This window comes from Ictalurus furcatus, chromosome 3 (genome assembly GCF_023375685.1).
Source record: "Ictalurus furcatus strain D&B chromosome 3, Billie_1.0, whole genome shotgun sequence".
Taxonomy (NCBI): domain Eukaryota; kingdom Metazoa; phylum Chordata; class Actinopteri; order Siluriformes; family Ictaluridae; genus Ictalurus; species Ictalurus furcatus.
Window position 1 is genome coordinate 24,179,313 of NC_071257.1, and position 21,412 is coordinate 24,200,724.

At 40.7% G+C, this 21,412-nt stretch overlaps 1 protein-coding gene across 1 annotated transcript in view; it reads right to left on the reverse strand.

The window, feature by feature from the left end:
• LOC128605853 (serine/threonine-protein kinase 32C) overlaps nt 1-21,412 on the reverse strand; it is a 112,354-nt gene that overhangs the window by 69,247 nt on the left and 21,695 nt on the right. The window contains exon 2 of the mRNA XM_053621658.1: nt 12,878-12,933. Within this exon, the coding sequence (XP_053477633.1) occupies nt 12,878-12,933 (56 nt within the window). The remainder of the gene's footprint in view (nt 1-12,877; nt 12,934-21,412) is intronic.

Consider the following 21,412-nt stretch of genomic DNA (forward strand, 5'->3'; position numbering starts at 1 on the left):
TTTGTGAAAGGAAAACCTGAGCATTCCTCCTCTCCTGGCCCAACAAACCTTCCTCATCAAGGACATTATGAATTATGTAACACTCTGCTACATCCACAATAAGCATAAATATGCAAACACTCATGTCCAAATGGCTGGACAAATATGTCATACAACCCTGAGTGTAAAATAAATTGTGCTATCGTATAACAAGGTTTTCATGGTCACTGTCCAGACTTTCCTCCACAAGCCCTGCCTCCTTTGTCTAGCTCCACATCAGTACAACTACTGTCTGAGTCATAGCAGTCTGGATCTTCTGTGGACTGTTCCACTCAACCGGGCACATTTCATGATGAATCATACCCAGGGATAAAAGATGTACTGTAGGTATCTCCAAGTCACTCTGGTCACCTCCCTATCACAAGTTGCTGATTCTGGGTGACTCGGACAAGTTTGTGTGGTGGTCTGGCAAAGCCCTTCACATGGTGAAATTTTGCACATTTTCCACTATATAAAGTTTGGAGAAGTACAGGTTTTCCAAAACTGAAATGTGTTTCTATTTTGGGCACATCTCAATCACAAGCATTTTAAAGTCTGATTATCTCCAAAACTGCATTGAAAAATAGACACCAACACACTGGCTAAAAGCAACTACTATTTATGGATTTTATTTAAATTTAAATGAACATAATGTATGGAGGAAAAAGGATGACGCTTTTAATCCATTCCAACTGTGAAGCGTGTAGGTGGCAGCATCATGTTGTGGGGGTGTTATGCTGGTTAATGAACTGGCACACTTCAGAAAATGGATGGCATCATGAGGAAGAAGGATTAAGGGTGTCCCAAAAGTCTCCATACATAGGGGAAATGAACACATTTTTAAAGCAAAATGTAACTTTCTACAAAATATCCTCTACAGTGCTGTGAAAAGGTATTAATATCGGATTTCTTCTGTTTTTGTGTATGCCATACTAAATATTTTTAATACAATATAAAACAAAGGCAACCTGAGTAAACACACGATACAGTTAATTATTTATTTATTTATTTTACTGAAGCACAAAAAGTTATCAACACATATCACCAATGTGAAAAACAAATTGCCCCTTAAACTTAAATGCTGCTTGTGCCACCTTTAACAGCAATAACTGCAACCAACTGCTTCCGATAACCGGAGATCAGTCTGCCCGTTTAAGGTCCTGCCACAGCATCTCAATTGGTTCAAGTCAGGACTTTGACTAGGCCACTCCAAAACTTTAATTTAGCTTTTTTTTTTAGTCATTCAGAGTCATTTTCTATGTTCTATTGTGAATAATATGGGTTTATGAGATTTGCAAATCAATGCATTCTGTTTTTATTTACATTTTACACAGCATCCCAACTTATTTTGGAATTGGGGTTGTAAGTTCAAGCGATTAAAAGGCAAGGTCACTGAATATTAACAAAGTGAATGAAAACTTTTTGCCCTACTGAAAATCTGAAATAAATCTCTCTTAATTATTATTATTTTGAAAATAAACTAGATACCCTTATTGAAATGTACAGTAACATGAATTGGAGTTGTGAAAAATTGAGTAAGAATATCTTTAGCCTCGATGTATGCAAACTTTTGGTATCAACTCCTGCTTTATACCTACTTGGAAGTATTTTCATTTTTATTGGAAGAAGTCCCGCCCATCCAGCAGCCTTCTTCTTCTTCTGGCTAGGTTGTCTATGGCAGCCCATAGAACTGTCTAGTAAAAAGTTGTGAAATTTGGCACACTGATTGGGGAGGTTTTAAGGAACATTCTGACCAAGTTTGGGCCAAGTGCTGCCAACACGCTAGCGCCATCATCGGGTCAAATTTGGGCCTAATTTGGTTGTACATTTATGGTCATAACTTTTGAACTGTGTGTCCAAAATATAAAAGGCATCCCTGGATTCCCTGGCTCAAGAGGAGTTCAATGCACCCTATGACATCAATTTCCGCCTAATTTTCTGCCATCTTGGATTTTGTTAAAAACTGTTTTTTCGATATTCCTCTGACAAATTTTGTCTAATCATCACTAAATTTGGCACACACCATCTTCAGAGTTTGCGTCACAAAAATCGCCAAAAGAATTTTGAATATTCCAAACAGTTTGCCTGTAATGGGCCAATGAATCTGACAGTGAAGCAACCAAACAAAGTGAGGCTGTACAGTATCTCAGCAATGACTTTAACACAAAACTTGGCAGGCATCTTCAGGACAATGACCTGTGGCTATGCAGCAAACTTCATGCCAGCAGAACCTACTATTCAGAAGTTACAATAACATGCTCAAAATGCTTACATCTAACTGCCATTTTGCTAGCTCTCCTCCAGATTTTGTCCAATCACCACCGAATTTGGCTCACATCATCATGAGACCTGTCTGAACAAAATTTCTCAAAGGAATTTTGATATACCATTTTCCTGTAACATGCTGGCAAATGCAAAAAACAAACAAACAAACAAAAAAAACAGGATCTGAGGGTATATCTCAGTAATGCATCTATTGTATGACCACGCCCTGAATGTACCCAAAAAGGTTCATGACTGTGCCACTTTGTGGTCAAGAACTGTAACAACTTTCATTTTTTTCATTATATCATTTGAAGAATTTGTGCTAAATTAACAGTTCTTTTTAACTATAATTCCCTGAAGTGAACACACACCAACATCTGATATTCACTTCCTCTCAATCATCTTGGATTTTGTCAAAAGGTCCAGACTGGTAAGAAAAAATATAAATACCTTAGATGTTTTTAAATTGCAAGAAGAAAGAAAATGTTCAGTTCAGAGCAGTAGCAATCATGACCACAGGTCAAATCAGTAGTGACAGCTGCAACAGCAATGCCAGCCTGCTACCCATTAGTTCATCTAGACCTTTCCTCCTACAGTCAGAGAATTACACCATTGTCCATGGTCAAAACATACACATCACGAGTGAAACTACAAATCACTCTTGAATCCCTTTGCATAAAGTTATGGCTCTGTTTTCCCGTGATTGCTTAGGCAACAACTGTAGAGTGTCTGTGAATGTGTGGCTCAGCAAGTCTGAGTGCTTGACCCCTGAAAATTCTGCTTACAGCTTTAATAATAACTTCAATTTTCTTTTAAAAATGGTGAATAACCTTCACAGACGATCACAATTCACTATAATTGCATTTAAAACTAGATTTGGAGCCCTCAATAACTCTGATCTCCTCAGATTGCCTGCTAGATCAGCCAAGCGCCCCGTCTACCTCTACATTTGTAACCTAATCTATAAATGCAAAAACAACTTTAGTGACCCTTTATCAAAGATTATAAATGTATGATGGAAAACAAGCAATCACATTGATAACCATCCACACACACTCTCATTTCCTGAGGTAAGTGTCAGTCATGACAATTAACAAACAGGAGCTTCATCATCGCTCTTGACTTGAGCGTTTACTCAGTGCTGTAGTAATCACATAGTCAATGCTGAAATGATCATAAATTCACTGTTGGATTAATTTTACAACTTCGTATTCTGCCATTTCTACAGTGTTGGTAATGATCTGTGTGCATCTTGGATCGTTTTACACTTGGTATTTAGACTATTAACAAACTGAATCTATTAGCAAACTAGTAAGCAAGCAATTATAATGTTTTTAAAGGGGTCATATGATGATTTTTAAAGTGTATTGGGTGTAATAGAATAGGCTAAATAGTAAATGACGCACTTATATAACGCTTTTATCCAAAGCGCTTTACACTGTGTCTCATTCACCCATTCACACACACACACACACACACACACACACCCCAATGGAAGCAGAGCTGCCATGCAAGGTGCTAACTTGCCATCGGGAGCAACTTGGAGTTCAGTTACTTGCCCAAGGACACAAGGCATGTGGAGTCACGCAGGCTGGGCATCGAACCGCCAACCCTACGATTAGTGGACAACCCGCTCTACCACCTGAGCCACATCCGCCCTCCGTGGCGGCTCCTCCTCCTCCCAGGCTAACATGCTTTAATGTTCAAAAAACACATTATTTTTCACATACTGTACATTATTGCAGTACCTCTATTCCCAGTCTGTCTGAACTGCTCTGATTGAGCTCCGGCTTCTCCAAGCCCCTCCCAAAAAGCCCAGAGTGGGCTTGCGTTGTGATTGGCCAAAATCCTCAAATGTGTGTCGGAAATGTAACGCCCCTTACCATAATCATGAGCTTCAGCTTCCAAGGCTTCTAAAGCAATTATAAACACAGCTAATAATGTCGTCGGTTTTACCGTATCAGTTCATGCGGATGATCAAGCAGATCGATCAGAACCAACTTTGCATGCATAATTTAGCAGAATGTTTCACAGTGGTAAGTTTTTATTTTATAACTCTCTTACCTTTCAGATACGATGTTATAATGGTTTAATTTGTCTTCTTCACTGTAACAACTGTATGTCCTGAAGTGATAACATAAAATATAGTTTAAAAAAAATTCATGAATTAAAAAGTTTAAAATTATGGCAGCATTATACTGATATTTCAAACTGTGACGTAGACGTTTGCGGTAGTAATATCTGGACTTCATTCGAGGCGTTTTAGGCAGGTCTGGAGCAGTATTCTCTGTTAGATAGAATAAATTCATTTGGGGGAGACTATGAGCTTTGTAACTTTGTAGATCTTTTACATGCACAAACAGATACATTACACAGTAAAGGAAAAGGAAAACATTAAAAAGCACCATATGACCTCTTTAAAGAAACTGACTGTTTTTACAGCGGTGTTTGTTGGTTCATTATCTACCGTGTCTAACCTAGATAAACATCTATGCATATGATGCACAGTTTTCTTTTCATACACAGCTAAATTACCAGCATTCCTTTTTCAGGTTATATAATGACATGATGACATTTATAATTGTTTTTTCTGATGTCCAGAAATACAGAAACATGCATTGAACTCCTTGACCTATACTAAAATATCCTGATGACTGGTATCTGTCACCAACCTTGAGACGGTACGGAAGCAGGAGCGGGAGGCGGGTGAACAGAGTAGGATCGGGAAGTTCCGGAAGCGTAGTCGTAGAGTCAGCAAGGGTCAAGCGATCGGGCGAACAATACAAATGGGGATATCCAGAAAGCGTAGTCGAGACAAGAAGCGAGGGTCGAGGATTATAAGAAACAACGAACTAGATAAGCTTGGTAACGCAGCAAACTAAGCTACTGAGCGTATACTTCGCGCCGCTTCTCGGTGGCTGTCTTCTCTAAGTACTAGTGTGTGATTGGTGCCAGGTGTGTCTGATCAGAACTCCGGGGATGGGGAGCGCATGCGTGCCTGGGAAGTGAGTACTGCATCCTGGGAATTGGAGTTATGATCAGACCGAGCTGTGACAGAACCCCCCCCGCCAAAGGGCTCACTCCGGGAGCAGAGTTCTTTCTTGGCCTCCCCCGGGGTCGTGGACCTGGGAGATGAGGATGAGTTGTGTGAAAGTCCTTGGTAAGCTGTGGGTCAAGTATATCCTGCCTGGGAACCCAGCACTGTTCCTCAGGTCCATAACCCTCCCACTCAACCAAATACTCCAGCTTGCCCCTCCTGTGTCTCGAGCTGAGGATGTTCCTGACGCGGTAAGCCGGTTGTCCATCAATCTCCAGAGGGGTCGGGGGAGTTTCAGCTGGTACTTCAGTGGCTAGAGGACCGTTGACAACAGGTTTGAGACGTGATACGTGGAATGAAGGGGAGATGCGACTGTGTCGTGGCAGTTTCAGACGGTAGGTGACGTCATTGACTCGTTTGAGGATCTTGAATGGTCCCGTGTACCTCGGTGCTAGTTTTTTACAGCCCTGCGCTTGCCTCCAGTCTTTTGTGGACAACCACACCCGATCGCCGGGTTGGTAATCAGGGTGTTCCTTGCGGCGGCGATCTGCTTTGTGTTTGTACATGTCTGAGGCCTCCCTCAGGCGTCGGTGGGTGTCCGCCCAGACACGCTCACTACGTTGGAACCAGTGGTCAACGGCCGGAGCTGCGGTGGGCGTTGCGTTCCATGGGAACAGAGGGGGTTGGTAACCGAGCACGCACTGGAAGGGGGTGAGATTGGTAGCCGAATGGCGTAGTGAGTTCTGGGCGTACTCGGCCCATGGCAAGAACTTGCTCCAATCCTCTGGGTTATTGGCACAAAAGGTACGGAGGAATCGTCCCAGTTCCTGATTGACTCGTTCGGCTTGCCCATTGGCTTGTGGGTGATAACCGGAGGTGAGATTCACTGTCACTCCCATCTTCGTCATGAAGCTGGACCACACTCTGGAGGTAAACTGCAGGCCCCTGTCACTGACAATCTCCTCCGGAATGCCGTCATACCTGAACACATGCTGGAATAGAAGTTCAGCTGTCCTGAATGCAGTGGGGAGAGCGGGTAAGGGAATGAAGCGTACGGACTTGGAGAACCGGTCCACTGCGACTAGAATTGTGGTATCTCCTTGGTATCTAGGCAGGTCTGTTACGAAATCTACAGATATGTGTGACCACGGGCGTTCGGGGATAGGTAAGGGCTTGAGCCTCCCGGCGGGGAGGGTCCGAGGTACTTTACTCTGTGCGCACGATGAACAGGACTTCACCACCTTGTGTATGTCTCCTATCATATTGGGCCACCAGTATTACTCTTCCAGGAGATGGTGTGTGCGTTGTGTTCCAGGATGTCCCGTACCGAGTACCGTGTGTGCCCAGATGATGAGTTCTTGGTGGTACTCTTCGGGTACGAAGAGTTTGTCAGGAGGACACTTTACAGGTACTTGGGACTGGGGAATCTGCTCTAGTTCCGCGTCCAGCTCCCACTCTAGCGCACTGATAACACATGAAGGACAAATGATGTACTCCTCCTGCTCGTTGACCCGTTCTGTCTGATCAAGACGAGACAGAGCATCCGCCTTTGTGTTCTTGGACCCGGGTCTGTAGGATAACGTGAATTGAAATCTAGTGAAGAATAGGGCCCATCGGGCCTGGCGGGGTGTGAGTCGCTTTGCAGTGCAAAGGTACTCCAGGTTCTTATGGTCCGTGAAGATGACAAATGGATGTGCAGCCCCCTCTAACCTGTGTCTCCACTCTTCCAGCGCTAACTTAACTGCCAAGAGTTCCCGATTCCCCACATCGTAGTTTCTCTCGGCTGGGGAAAGCTTTCGCGAGAAGAAGGCCACCGGGTGAAGTTTTGGCTTTTCTCCAAATCGTTGGGACAGAATGGCTCCTACCCCGGTTTCTGATGCGTCCACCTCCACTATAAATGGTCTGGATGGGTCTGGATGTTTGATGAGGGGTGCAGTGGTGAAGGCCTTCTTGAGCTTGTCGAAGGCGGATTGGGCAGTTGAAATCCATGCCAGACGTTTGGGTCTCCCCTTTAGCAGGGATGTGAGGGGGTTGGTGACGGCACTGAAATTCCTGATAAATCTCCTGTAGAAGTTTGCAAACCCCAGAAACCTCTGTAGTTCCTTGATGGTCGTGGGTGTGGGCCAGCTTACTACCGCCTGGACCTTTTCTTGGTCCATGGAGATTCCCTCGGGGCTGATGACGTAGCCCAGAAACGTGATGGTGGTTTTATGGAATTCACACTTCTCGGCTTTCACATATATCTGGTGACGGAGCAGTCGCTGTAGCACTCGGCGAACGTGGTGAACATGTTCTTCCCGGGAGTCAGAGTATATCAGTATGTCGTCGATGTAGGCGATCACATGGCGTCCCAGCATGTCACGTAACACATCGTTAATTAAACATTGGAAGACCGAGGGGGCGTTAGAAAGCCCATACGGCATGACCTGATACTCGTAGTGGCCTGAAGTTGTGCTGAACCCAGTCTTCCATTCATCTCCCTCTCGGATCCGGACCAGGTTGTATGCACTGCGCAAGTCCAGTTTCGTGAAAATGGTGGCCGTGCGTAATTGTTCCAGAGCGGCTGGTACTAGAGGGAGTGGGTAGCGGTACTTGACGCAACATTGGTTTAGTCCTTGGTAGTCGATGCACGGTCGTAAACCTCCTCCCTTCTTCTCCACGAAGAAAAATCCCACGGATGCTGGAGAAGTGGATGGTCGTATATACCCTTGGTGCAACGCCTCCTGAATGTACTCTTCCATGGCTTTTTGCTCAGTGATCGTCAACGGGTAGACCCTCCCTCGTGGTGGTGTAGTGCCTGGGAGCAAATCAATAGCGCAGTCGTAATCACGGTGGGGAGGTAGTCCGCTCGCCTTCTTCCTACTGAATACCTCTATGAGGTCGTGGTAAACACTGGGGATCTGAACGTTATCTGCCTTATCTGGGCTTTCAATGGAGGTGGATGCTACGGAGATCACCGGGACTTGAAGACGGTGAGAAATGCAGTGAGCTGACCAGCGCGTGATTTCCCTTTGGTTCCATGAAATTTGGGGATTGTGATGTTCGAGCCAAGGGAGACCGAGAACCACTGGGTGCCGAGCCGTCACTATGACGTGGAACGTGATCTTCTCCTGATGAAGGGCGCTGGTTTGGAGGTTAACAGGTTCAGTGCAGTGGGTGATTATGCCATCTCCTATGGGGGCCCCATCAATGGCTTGGACACGGCGAGGGGTGCAGAGAGGACGAACGGGGATATTATATTGGCGTACGGTCTCTTGGCTAATGAAATTCCCCGCCGCTCCCGAGTCGATCAGTGCTTCTAAAACACAAGAAACCCTTGAGTAACCCACTATAACGGGCAATACGAAGGCAGACTGAACAGAGTGCTGGGTAATGGGTTCGGAACTCACCCCTGCCTGAAGTGGTCTGGCAGTTTTGGCTTCCCCTCGGGTAGAGCCCTGTTTGAGGGGGCATTGTGGCACAAAGTGGCCCCTCTCACCGCAGTAGAAACAACGGTGTTCACGGCGCCATCGTTCTCGTTCCTGCGTGCTCACCCGAGTCTGTCCCAGCTGCATGGGTTCACTAGAGTGCTCAGGTGTCAGTGCTTCCGCCTCACCGCGTCCGGGGAGGCGGCTACGTAGTAGACGATCCAGGCGGATAGCTACGCTGATGAGTGAGTCGAGGGTCAAAAGGTCATCGCGGCATGCCAGCTCCGTTAAGATGTCAGCATTTAATCCCCGGCGAAACATGGCTTTTAGAGCGGGTTGATTCCATCCGCTCCGGGCGGCGACAGTGCGAAATTCGAGGGCGTAATCCGCCACACTCCGTGATCCCTGCGCCATGGACAATAAGTCCTCAACAGTCTCCTGGCCGTCTGGAGAGTGATCGAATACCGTGCGGAAGCGTGATGTCAGCTGCTCAAACGTGCTGATACGGTTCCCTTCTTGTTCCCATTCCGCGGTAGCCCAGAGGAGAGCTTTCCCGGTTAAAAGTTCCATGAAGTGGATGATCTTCTGACTCTCCGTCATGTCTGGGTACGTGGAAAAAAACAGGGAGCACTGGAGTAAAAAACCCCGGCAGCATGCGGGATCTCCATCATACTTCTCCGGCGCTGGAGTGGGAGGGAAGCGTGGGGTCGGCACCGTAGCAGGCTGCGCAGCTTGATTTAACCGAGCTACCTGCTCAGTTAGGTAGGCGAGACGTTGATCATGTTCGGTAAGCATCCGGCCATGTCCCTCAATGGCGTTCGGCCAACGATTTCCCGCTGCCTCCATTAATTGGCGAACCTCTGTCACCAACCTTGAGACGGTACGGAAGCAGGAGCGGGAGGCGGGTGAACAGAGTAGGATCGGGAAGTCCCGGAAGCGTAGTCGTAGAGTCAGCAAGGGTCAAGCGATCGGGCGAACAATACAAATGGGGATATCCAGAAAGCGTAGTCGAGACAAGAAGCGAGGGTCGAGGATTATAAGAAACAACGAACTAGATAAGCTTGGTAACGCAGCAAACTAAGCTACTGAGCGTATACTTCGCGCCGCTTCTCGGTGGCTGTCTTCTCTAAGTACTAGTGTGTGATTGGTGCCAGGTGTGTCTGATCAGAACTCCGGGGATGGGGAGCGCATGCGTGCCTGGGAAGTGAGTATTGCATCCTGGGAATTGGAGTTATGATCAGACCGAGCTGTGACAGTATCAAATATTTACAGTATTTGTTCTACAAATTCTACAAAGAATTTTTTCTACAAGTATTTCTTTACAAAAGCATAGATGTATACACATTACTGCCATTTTAGAATTCTCGCACTGACTTCTCATTAAGCAGAAAATCATTTTTTACATGTATTCACTTGTATACAAATGTATGACCACAGCCCCAGTATATTTACTCCCTCACTACCTCACTACTCCAATCTCTCATTTGCATCATTACCACGTCCTGTTCCTGTTTTGAAGAAACACAATTACAATACAACTGCCTGAAGGGAAAAAACGAAGATGCTGGAATGAAAATTAACATGCATTGAAATGGTAATGTCCTCCACCATGTATGCTGATGTGCTATTCCAAACAGGCTACTTATTTTATAAACAATTTAGTATGAAAGCATGAAGAAATTGACAGAGCAAACAGACTGTAGAAGGAAGAGTGAGAGGATAAGGAGGTTAAGGAGGAGAAAAATTAAACATTCTCTGATAATACAGAGGAGAAACAGGATCAGTCAGATTAATACATTACCCATAATTCAAGATTCATCACAGAACAAAATTAATCATAACACCACAGCATACCATATATTACCATAGACAGTAAGTACAAAATATATAAGTAGCTCATGATTTTCCATTTTCTCATGATATATACTATCAATAGGTCATGACCATGAATACTATTTAAATTAACTTTTTGTAGGCAGGAGCCCCTTATTATTATTAGAGCTGTAGAGCTTTGCATTCCTAAACTTTCCAACACACTAGGTCCTAGTCTACACTATTTACAGGCTTACATGTTTTTGAGTTATTGCGGTTTGGATTAAAACACTTTGAATTAAAGTGACCTGTCAAACAGCTATAAGAACGCAATATAAAAAATACATAATAACAGTGATAATAGTGAATTGTGATTTCCACTGCTTTAACTAAATATATAAATCATGGACCATCTGGCTATGCTTCACATACCCTACTTTGAGAACCACTGTTTTAGATAGTAAACATAGTGATATTTCTTTGTTACATTATCTTTGTCTCTGCACTGTTGAATGTATTTGCTATACTGAATGAGGTGGAGCAGATCAATCTCTGTTTATCGCTGAGAGAAACTTACTAATGAAAACAGATTCAGCGAAAAGTAAAAACAATAGATAAAATTTGCATTTGCATCACATTAGCAAAAAGTGCTGTCTGTAATTTGCATATGATAAAGAACTGCACAGTGCACATCCCTACTGGGACGCACTAACAATATATAACACAACAGTTCACTCCATTATTATTAAGGGTGGTATTTAGTATGCACCATAATTCCTACTCACCCACTGAGACACAAGCACAAAATCATTTAGAACCAGGCGAAAATGTAAAAGGCAAAAACAACCCAGTGAAATTAATTAACCATTATGGTTCAGATTAATCGAAAATCCTAATGTAATTACACAAGGCCCACTTAAGCAGGCCATCTCATTCAGATAACGAGAACACTGAAGTAATTAGACACTGAAACTCCCCAAGAGATGAGGCATAGTGACATTCTGCCAACAGCACAGATCTCAGTCTCTCTCTCTGTATGTGCAACTGACATAAAGAGAACACTGAGTCATAGTGGGTCTGTCCCAAATCCCCCGCCATTCTTTTCCAGCTCACACTTCATGAGGTGACAACACTGAGGAATATGGTGAACTCTGTAACCTACCATCATGTACTTTCACAATTAATCAGCATTAATCAACATTCCTTACAGCTAGTATATAACTTATATACTTGACACATATGAGTTTCACTCCTACACCAGGGGTTGTCAACTAGCAACATATTTCAGCAGGCTAAAGTGACACTTCACAAAATACTGTAGCAGAACCGATAAACGTATGAAGAAAAACTAGCTGTAGTTCAGCAACTCTAGTTTTCAAAATATGAACCAAATATGAACCATCGCGGCTTCTGTAGCAGATCCTCTGCTGCGGCTTATCCATTCACATTTATGTAAATTGTTTAGCTGAAGGCAGCTCATCGGATCACAGACTAGCTACAGGGCTAAAGACATTAGATCAGAAAGGGGGAGTTTTCAAAGCCTTTCACAGATTTCTCATTTTATTAATCCTCTCTGGCCTGATTAGTAAATTGAAAACATGGCTTGTTTAAACAAAATTTCTTATCTATAACTGTTAACAAATTGTTAATGGTTAAGCATTAAAAGCTAGCTCTTGTCAGGATTCATGACATGATTCAGACACATAATTCAGTCATTTTAGTTGTTCATCCGGATCTTTGTAAGCATGGAATTTGATGTAGCTGGACCTTTACAAATTTTAGTTTTTAGAATACCCATATCCTACAGTTCGCATAGCTGATGAGGGAATGTTCTGTTTCTTTGGAAACATTGTCTACAACACTGAATACATATACAATATATACATATACTGTGTGTGTGTGTGTGTGTGTGTGGTCAAAAGTCATGCATTAGCTGAAGTCACATAATTATAAGAACACAGTAAATAAGACACGTGCTTACCCTGACTTACTGATATGTATTATTTTTATCTTTCCCACAGTGATTGTATAGGCACAACTGGTAACAATAAACACTAGTTTGCTTTTGTTTTTGACAAGCTGTAAGGCTCAATTGTTTCCTAATTGTATACTATTACCGAATGGTCATTATTCTAGTGTCTATAGCCTACCCATTTCAAAAATTCAAAAATAGCTTGTAACATAGCTTGTAAATAACTGTAGACGCTTCACTATAGCCCATAACAGTGACTATAGTTCACAACTTCCATTATATCCAAAAGTAAGTCAAAGGGCAAATGATGTGGGTGGATCTTGGCCTGAGTATGTAAAGTAACTGGATATAGTCATGCATGCTTGCCTTCCCAAAGCTGCCCTTTCCAATGGCTCGGAGAATCTGGAAGTGATCAAAATTCACTGTAAGAAAAGAAGAGGAAAAGTCATTAATAGGTTATAATGTAATATGAGAATATTTTATGAGTAAGACCTAGCATACAATAGGCTACTTATGATTTACTCTAATTTATCCTCTCTTTTTCATTCATCCTTTTTTCATTTTATTGCTATGTAATTTTTTTTTCAAATATCCATTCTATCTTAATTTCATCTCAATTATTAGCAATATAAACAATCTGAATGGAGAAGACACAAAAATATTTCGCAAATCTTGAGGATTCTCCTATTGTGTCTTGTATTGAGGTGTATTAAAGAGAATGTGATAGGTATATATGAAGTCAAAAAGCTATTTAAGTCCCTGTCAGTGTTTAACCAACAGATCAATATGACATTATCTTACAAATGATTTTTCATTTCCTTTAGAGAAACAGTTTCGCTAGTGTTACTTTTAGCAAAAGTTTTTTTAAGCGGATCACTTTGACCTGAAATTAATTTATTTCTCAAAAAGACAAGGAATGCAACAGACTTTGTGGTAGCTCATTATTTTACAGTACAGTAAATACCAAGTATTTATAATAAATATATGTAGTAATTACAAGTACATACTATACATATTGCATTTCAAAGCACATATTACAAACTTATGTGAAAACTAACAGGTTTTAACTGCAGTACTTGGTGGCACAGTGCAATAATTTCTCAGAATTTCATATATAACAAAGTAGAAACTACAAGTTTCTAACTTTGCAAGTTAAATATATAAGTACATAGTGAGTGATGTGAAAAATATCAGGTGTACTTCAACATGACATAATAGTGGTATAATCAAACTGCTTAAATAAATACAGTGACATTCAAAATTATTCAACCCCCATTGCAAATTAGGGTTATTGTCAAAATATACAGACTTTCAGCTGTTTGATATGAACAAATCAAACAAAAGCAATTGAAAATGTTCAATACAACCAATGCTTCAAATTGTTTCCCCAAATTCAACTGAAAATGCAACTTATAATGACTTCTCCAGTTCTCCACTTCTCGAGTGACTGCAAAAGACCTGCAGCAAGACTCGGTGGCAACAAGCACTGAGGTTTCAGTGAGCACAGTAAGGCGCATACTAAATGCAGAAGGCTTCCATGGCAGAACTCCAAGACGTACGCCACTACTGACCCGAAAGCACAAGAAAAGTCGGCTCAAAATCATATAAATAAGCCACAGAAGTTTTGGGATTCTGTTCTGTGGAGTGATGAAACAAAACTGGAACTTTTCTGCACGGTATGTCTGGAGGACGAAGAATGAAAAAATAACACTCTGTCCATGGTCAAGCATGGCTGTGGCTCAGTGATGCTCTGGGGCTGCTTTGCATCCTCTGGTACTGAAATCCTGCAGCATGTGGAAGGCAAGGTGGATTCATTGAAGTAGCTGGAAATCCTAGGAGAAAACACCATGCTATCTATGAGGAAGCTGAAGCTTGGGTGTCATTGGCCCTCCCAACAGGACAATGATCCCAAGCATACCTCAAATTCCACCAAGGCTTGGTTGCAGAAGAAGTTCCCCAGCCTTTTGTTGTCCCCATCCCAACTTTATTGAGACATGTTGCGGTTATCAAATTCAAATTACCTTTTTTTTTTTTTTTTTTAAAAAAGGTATATTTACTCAGTTTAAACATTTGATTTGTTTTCTATTTTCTATTGTGAATAACATATTGGTTTATAAGATTTGCAAATGATTGCATTCTATTTTTAATGTACATTTTACACAGTGTCCCAACTTTTTTGGACTTGGGGCTATACAATAATTACCCATTAGGACTAATTAATTGCTCTAGATTTACATTTCCATCATGCAGGAAATATATCAGATATTATTTGTATTACATGTACAGTCATGTGAAAAAAATAAGTACACCCCATGGAAATTGTTGGGTTTTTTTATTTTAATTTATTATTATTATTATTATTATTATTATTATATATTTTTAAAAAAATCATATATATGTTTTTATTTTACATATTTGGACAAGCAAACATTTGATCTTTGAAACAGTACCTATTAATAAAGGTGATACACACTATCAAATCACACATAAAATTGACATTTTGTAGTAATTTTCACAATTTAAATTAAAAAAAAAACTGATCAGTCAGACAAGTAAGTACACCCCTACATTTATCACACCTTCAAATCCATAAAATTAGAATCAGGTGTTCAAGATTGGGTGTCAGTAAATTAGAACCGGCTTAGAAAGTGCAGGTGGAACCTGTCTTATTTAAACCCCACTCATGTCTAGTGTCTGGTGTTCCCTTTGTTATTGAGGTGTGTGGTGTCATCATGCCAAGATCTAAAGAGTTCTGTAAGGCCTTCAGAAAAATGTTGTGGATGCCAAGGGAGTCTGGCAAAGGATTTAAAAAGATCAGCAAATTATTTGAAATACATCATTCCACTATAAAGAAAATAATCTACAAATTGCGCAGATTTCAAACGACTACCAATTTGTCCAGTACTGGCCGTCCTAGCGAATTCAGCCCAAGAGCAGACCGTCTGATGCAAAAAGATGTCTCCAAAAACCCCAAAATTTCATCACAGTATCTGCTAGTAAGTCTCGCAACTGTTGATGTCAAAGTGCATGCTTCTACAATCAGAAAGAGATTGCACAAATTTGACCTGCATGGGAGACGTGCCAGGAAAAAGCCATTACAAGACTACAGTTTGCCAATAACTAGCAAAGACCAGGCCAGAGCATATAGGCAAACACCAGGCCTTTTGAAATAATGTGCTCTGGACAGATGAATCAAATACAGAGTTGTTTGGCCACACTAACAGCAGACATGTTTGGCACAGCCCAAAGACAGCTTTTCAGGGAAGCACCTCATACCAACTGTGAAGCATGGTGGTGGAAATGTTATGGTTTGGGGTTGCTACGCTGCCTCATGGACTGCACAGCTTGCATTCAGTGATTCAACTATAAATTCTACATCATATCAAAGAGTGCTTGAAGATAATGTGAGGCCATCTGTCCGAAAGTTAAACCGAAATTGGACCTTTCAACAGGATAATGATCCTAAGCACATTAGCAAATCCACCAAAGAATGGCTCAAAAAGAAGAAACATGTATAGATATTTCTGTTGAATAAATGATTGAAAAAGCCCATTTACCTTGTGGTTTTGTTCAAGTATATCAACTTCTTTAATAGGTACTGCTTCAAAGATGATCAAACGTTTGCCTGTCCAAATATATTTAAAAAGCCACCAATTTCCATGGGGTGTACTTATTTTTCCACATGACTGTATTTGCCTATTAAGCACTTGGTAGTTGCCTTTGTTTCTGTGTTAAATTCTCAGCAGAGCTCTGTGTTCTTCACCATTAGCTCTGAATACAATGGGCTGACTCAGATATGTTCCTGAAACATTTCTGTGACCTTCAGAAACTTGTGAGCAATCAAAAGGCAGTATCAGTGGAAGAGTCCCTCTGGGTCCACGATCCATATTCTGTGAAGCCATGCACCATCCTGCCACTTCTCTATTACAATGAATCATAATTGGTATTGTTTTAAGTGCACACTTCTCTCATGCTCTTCTCCCCTCTTGCTCTTCAGAAGCTCCTAAAAATGATCTTTTTGTCAATATAAAGTAAAACCTTGTTTGTCTGGCTCCACTGGTGTGTCAGCCCTGCGGGGACAAGATTTCACCAGAAGCAAGCATTTAAAATGAGAAGCCTGACTACAAAGAGTATATATTACGATTCCGCATGCTTCTGTGCATTCTCTTTTATCTTAGAGGTCAATTCTTTAAGGCATCAGTATCTATATTCATATAGATATATATCATAAATCTGACCATTTTTCTCTGTCAGAAGCACTAGGTCTTTCTTCTTCTAGGGCAGGAATAGTGTCTGTTTAATAATAATATAGTCATGTGAAAAAACCAAGAACATCCCATTTAAATTGTTGGCTTTTTTGACATATTTGGACAAGCAAACATTTGATCCTTTTTGAAAAACAGTGCCTATTAATAAAGGTGATACACTATCAAATGACACAAAATTTTACAGTAATCTTCACAATTTAAATGAACAAGGAACAGATTAATTAAATGGAAAAGTAAGTACACCCCTACATTTATCACACCTTCAAATCCATATAATTAGAATCAGGTGTTCAAGATTGGGTGCCAGTGATTAGAACCTGCTTAGGGAGTGCAGGTGGAACCTGTCTTATTTATACCCCACTCATATCTAGTGTCTGATGTTCCCTTTGCTATTGAAGTGTGTGGTGTCATCATGCCAAGATCTAAAGAGTTCTGTAAGGCCTTCAGGAAAAAAAAAGGTTGTGGATGCCAAGGGAATCTGGCAAGGGATGTAAAAGAATCTCCAAATTATTTGAAATACATCATTCCACTGTAAGGAAAACAATCTACAAATGGCGCAGATTTCAAACGACTGCCAATTAGTCCAGGACTGGCTTCCCCCGCAAATTCAGCCCAAGAGCAGACCATCTGATGCAAAAAGATGTCTCCAAGAACCCCAAAATTTCGTAAGTCTTACAACTGTTTGTGTCAAACTGCAGGCTTCTACAATCAGAAAGAGATTGCACAAATTTGACCTGCATGGGAGGCATGCCAGGAAAAAGCCTTTACAAGACTACAGTTTGCCAACGAGCATACAGGAAAAGACCAGGCCTTTTGGAATAATGTGTTGTTTGGCAACAGTAACAGCAGACATGTTTGGCACAGATCAAAGACAGCTTTTCAGGAAAAGCACCTCCATACCTCATATTTTGTGGAATAACTGTGGAGCATGGGGGTGGAAATGTTATGGTTTAGGGTTGCTTCGTTGCATCAGGGACTGGACAGCTTGCATTCATTGATTCAACTATAAATTCTGCATCATATCAAAGAGTGCTTGAAGATAATACAAGGCCATCTGTCTGGAAGTTGAACCAAAAGTGGACCCTTTAACAGGCTCAAAAAGAAGAAATGGAGGGTTATGGAATGTCCTAGTCAAAGCCCGGATTTGAATCTCATTGAAATGTTGTGGGGGATTTGAAACGGGCAGTACATGCAAGAAACCCCTCAAACATCTTGCAACTAAAAGAATATTGCATGGAAGAGTGCTCAAAAATTCCAGCAAGCCGATGTCAGAGACTGGTGGACAATTATGCAAAATGCGTACAAGAAGCTGTTTCTGCTAAAGGGGGCTATACTAGCTTCTGAGGCCAAGGGTGTACTTACTTTTTACACAGAAGAATATCACACCTATTGATATTTCTGTTGAAGAAATTATTGAAAAAGCAATTTTTCTTTGTTTTGTTCAAGTATATCAACTTCATTAATATGCACTGTTTCAAAGATGATCAAATGTTTATTTGTCCAACTATGTCTAAAAAGCGAACAATTTCCATGGGGTGTACTTATGTTTTTACATGACTGTATATTTCACAAGATGTTTAGATATACTCCACAAGAAACAATTTTAACTGGATGATTGGTATAAATTGTTATTTTTTTGTCTTCTGGGACAAGTAAATATCGTATGTAGTATCGTATGTTTTTTTATTTTTAATACATTAGCAAAGATTTAAAACAAACTTCTTTCACGTTGTCATTATGGGGTATTGTTTCTAGAATTTTGAGGAAAATAATGAATTTAATCCATATTGGAATAAGGCTGTAACATAACAAAATGTGGAAAAAGTGAAGCGCTGTGAATACTTTCCGGATGCACTGTAGATTTAATTAAGATGGATTAAAAAGTTTTGGACATTAATATACACACACAATCAAAAACATGTTTTTATTTTTATTTTAATTGAATTGATTTTTTTTTTTTTGCAAATTATTAAACTTCAAAAACACTTCTTATATATCTCAGATCATATATTAAACATGAAATATCTAATTTTTATTTTTTTTTTTAATTCCTGAGTAAAATGCATATTGCAAGCATTTTAAAGTACTCTGAGAGTGGGAGTAAAAAGATTCTCTAGTCTGATAAGACAAAGATTTAACTCTACAGGCTGAACTTCAAGCACTATGTCTGACAAAAAATGGATACTGCTCATCAACTGGTAATACCATCCCTAGGTTGAAGTATGGTAGTGGCAGCATCACACTACAGGGTGCTTCTCAGCAGCAGAGATGGGGAGACTGGTCACAATTGAGCAAAGAATGAATGCCTAATACAGAGATTCATCCTTTGGTGAAGGTTCATATTTCAGCATGACAATGACACCAAAAATAGAACCAAAACAACACTGGCTTTTGGACAAGTCTTAAGTGGCCAGACCGGAAGTCCAGACCTCACTGGGCTCCAGAACATCTGTGATGTAACCATTCAATCCAATCCAATTGAGCCGGAGAAGATCTGCCAGGAAGAATGGGAGAAAACGACCCAAATGCAACTCCGGTAGAGACTTATCCAAGAAGACTCAAAGCTATAATTGCTGCCGAAGGTACTTCTTCAAAGTATACTGTACTACACTGAACTATAGTCCCAGTAATTTAAAATACAACATTTAAAAAAGTATTCAAAGTATAGACAAGACATGTTTAAACAAGATATAATTCAAGGAAATCACAATTTAAGTCAATAGAAATCATTGTATCCATCACTGGATGGATGGATGGATGGAAATCATTGTATAATACACTAGCCATCTCCATTACGTGCACCATCCCCATCTAAGCCTCTATATTTCCCTAGTTGGGTAAGTGCACTTTTTATCAGAATGTGAAATGCATGAACACTTGGCATGGTTGCTGAATATCAGGTTCCAAACCTGCCTCTAAATACATCAGATACTGCTGAGTCTGCAGCACTGTGATAGTGCTGAGAGAGAGACAGAGTAGAAAGGCTGAGGCTGCAGTGGTTATTGGCATGACTCCTACTGGGTTAAAGCCAAAGAGTGTAAGAATGCAAGCATCAATTTCAACGGGCTGCTAATGGGGGTCATCATAAAGTGCTTACTAATGGAAGCTGCTGGGAAAGTTCTTACCATGAAACAAATGCAGAGATGTCATTTGTCTAGAGAATCAAATTTATTACACAGAACCAGGCACTAATCTGCATAAAGAGGATGTAATGGTATCGCATGTGTCATCTCACTCCGTCTTTTATGAATATATGATAAAATATTCACATTAACTATTTTAACAATATACAAATTACCACCAGAAGACTTTTCTAAAGGCATTTCACTTGTTTGAAAAAGAGATTTCTAATTTTTTAATTTTGGGTCAACATCTTGAGATAAACACAGAAATATTAAAGGACTAAACAGTATTTGTAATAGCATATAATAATAAAACAATCTACAGTTATTTAATAATTAAAGAAACTAAATTTTAAAATAAAATAAATAATAAGACCTAATAATAAAATAAAGGCCCTAATAACAACAGATAGGACAGGTTAAACAAAGCAATATTAATCTGGATTCAAAAGTAATATAAAGGTTGCATTGCTAATATTCTCTAATACATTATTCTAGAGTTTAGAGGTGATGTAAGAAAATTGCCTTCCCTTAGCTGTGAGAGATCATGTAGATTAACAGAAGGCCTGCCTCAGTTAAGTCCTTCTGATGGGCTATAGCTTGATAGGCTAGGGCTAAACTTTGAGAGCATTAAATGTCATAAGCAGGACTAGTGTATCTTGAAGATGTCTGGGTTAATGTTCTGACTTTCTTTTACCTGCTAAGAATGTGGGCTGCTACTGTACATTCTGAACTACCTGTAAAGTGGCAGCTCAAGGAACATATCTATACTGTGCAAGATGTTGATAAATTGCACTTAATTGGGCAAAGAAGGCAGATAAGGATCCATCTGCTTCATATTAAATAAATAAAGCATTTACTGAACTGTATGATGGAGCTTCATATGTTCTCCCCATGTCCAGTTGAGTTTCCTCCAGGTTCTCTGGGTTTCCACCCATTCCCAAAAGCATGCTGGTAGGCACGGTGTGTACTCTGTATTGCCTATAAGTGAGAATGAGTGTGTGCATGGTGCCACGTGATGGACTGGTTTTCCATCCAGTTTCTGCCCTGGGTTGCGCCCAGTGATCCAGGGACAGGCTCCGGATCCACTGGAACCCTGACCAAGATGAAATCAAATGAATGACTGAAAGAATACATTAATGAATGGCATCAGGCAAGTCAGCTGTTGACATATAAAAGCAATTCTTAGACATAAAAGAAATCTCCAGTTATCTTCTTCTTGTCATATCTCCAGTCAAATTTGACATTATATGGGATTCCACATAAAACGAATGTTCCATTTTTTGGGATTTTTATCTCCTACAAACACTGTTCTAGTCTCTAATTTAGATTTCAGAGATGTGGGTCACAACATAGCATCATGGAGTTTAATCTTTTTACTTTAGGCACACTGAGCTTTCATTTGCTCAGATCCATAGCTAGCATTTAAGATACAGCCAGTCTCCTGTCTTTAATTCAAAGAGCTGTGCTCCTTCTGATAACACTTCTGTACACTGCTTTAGACTCAATAT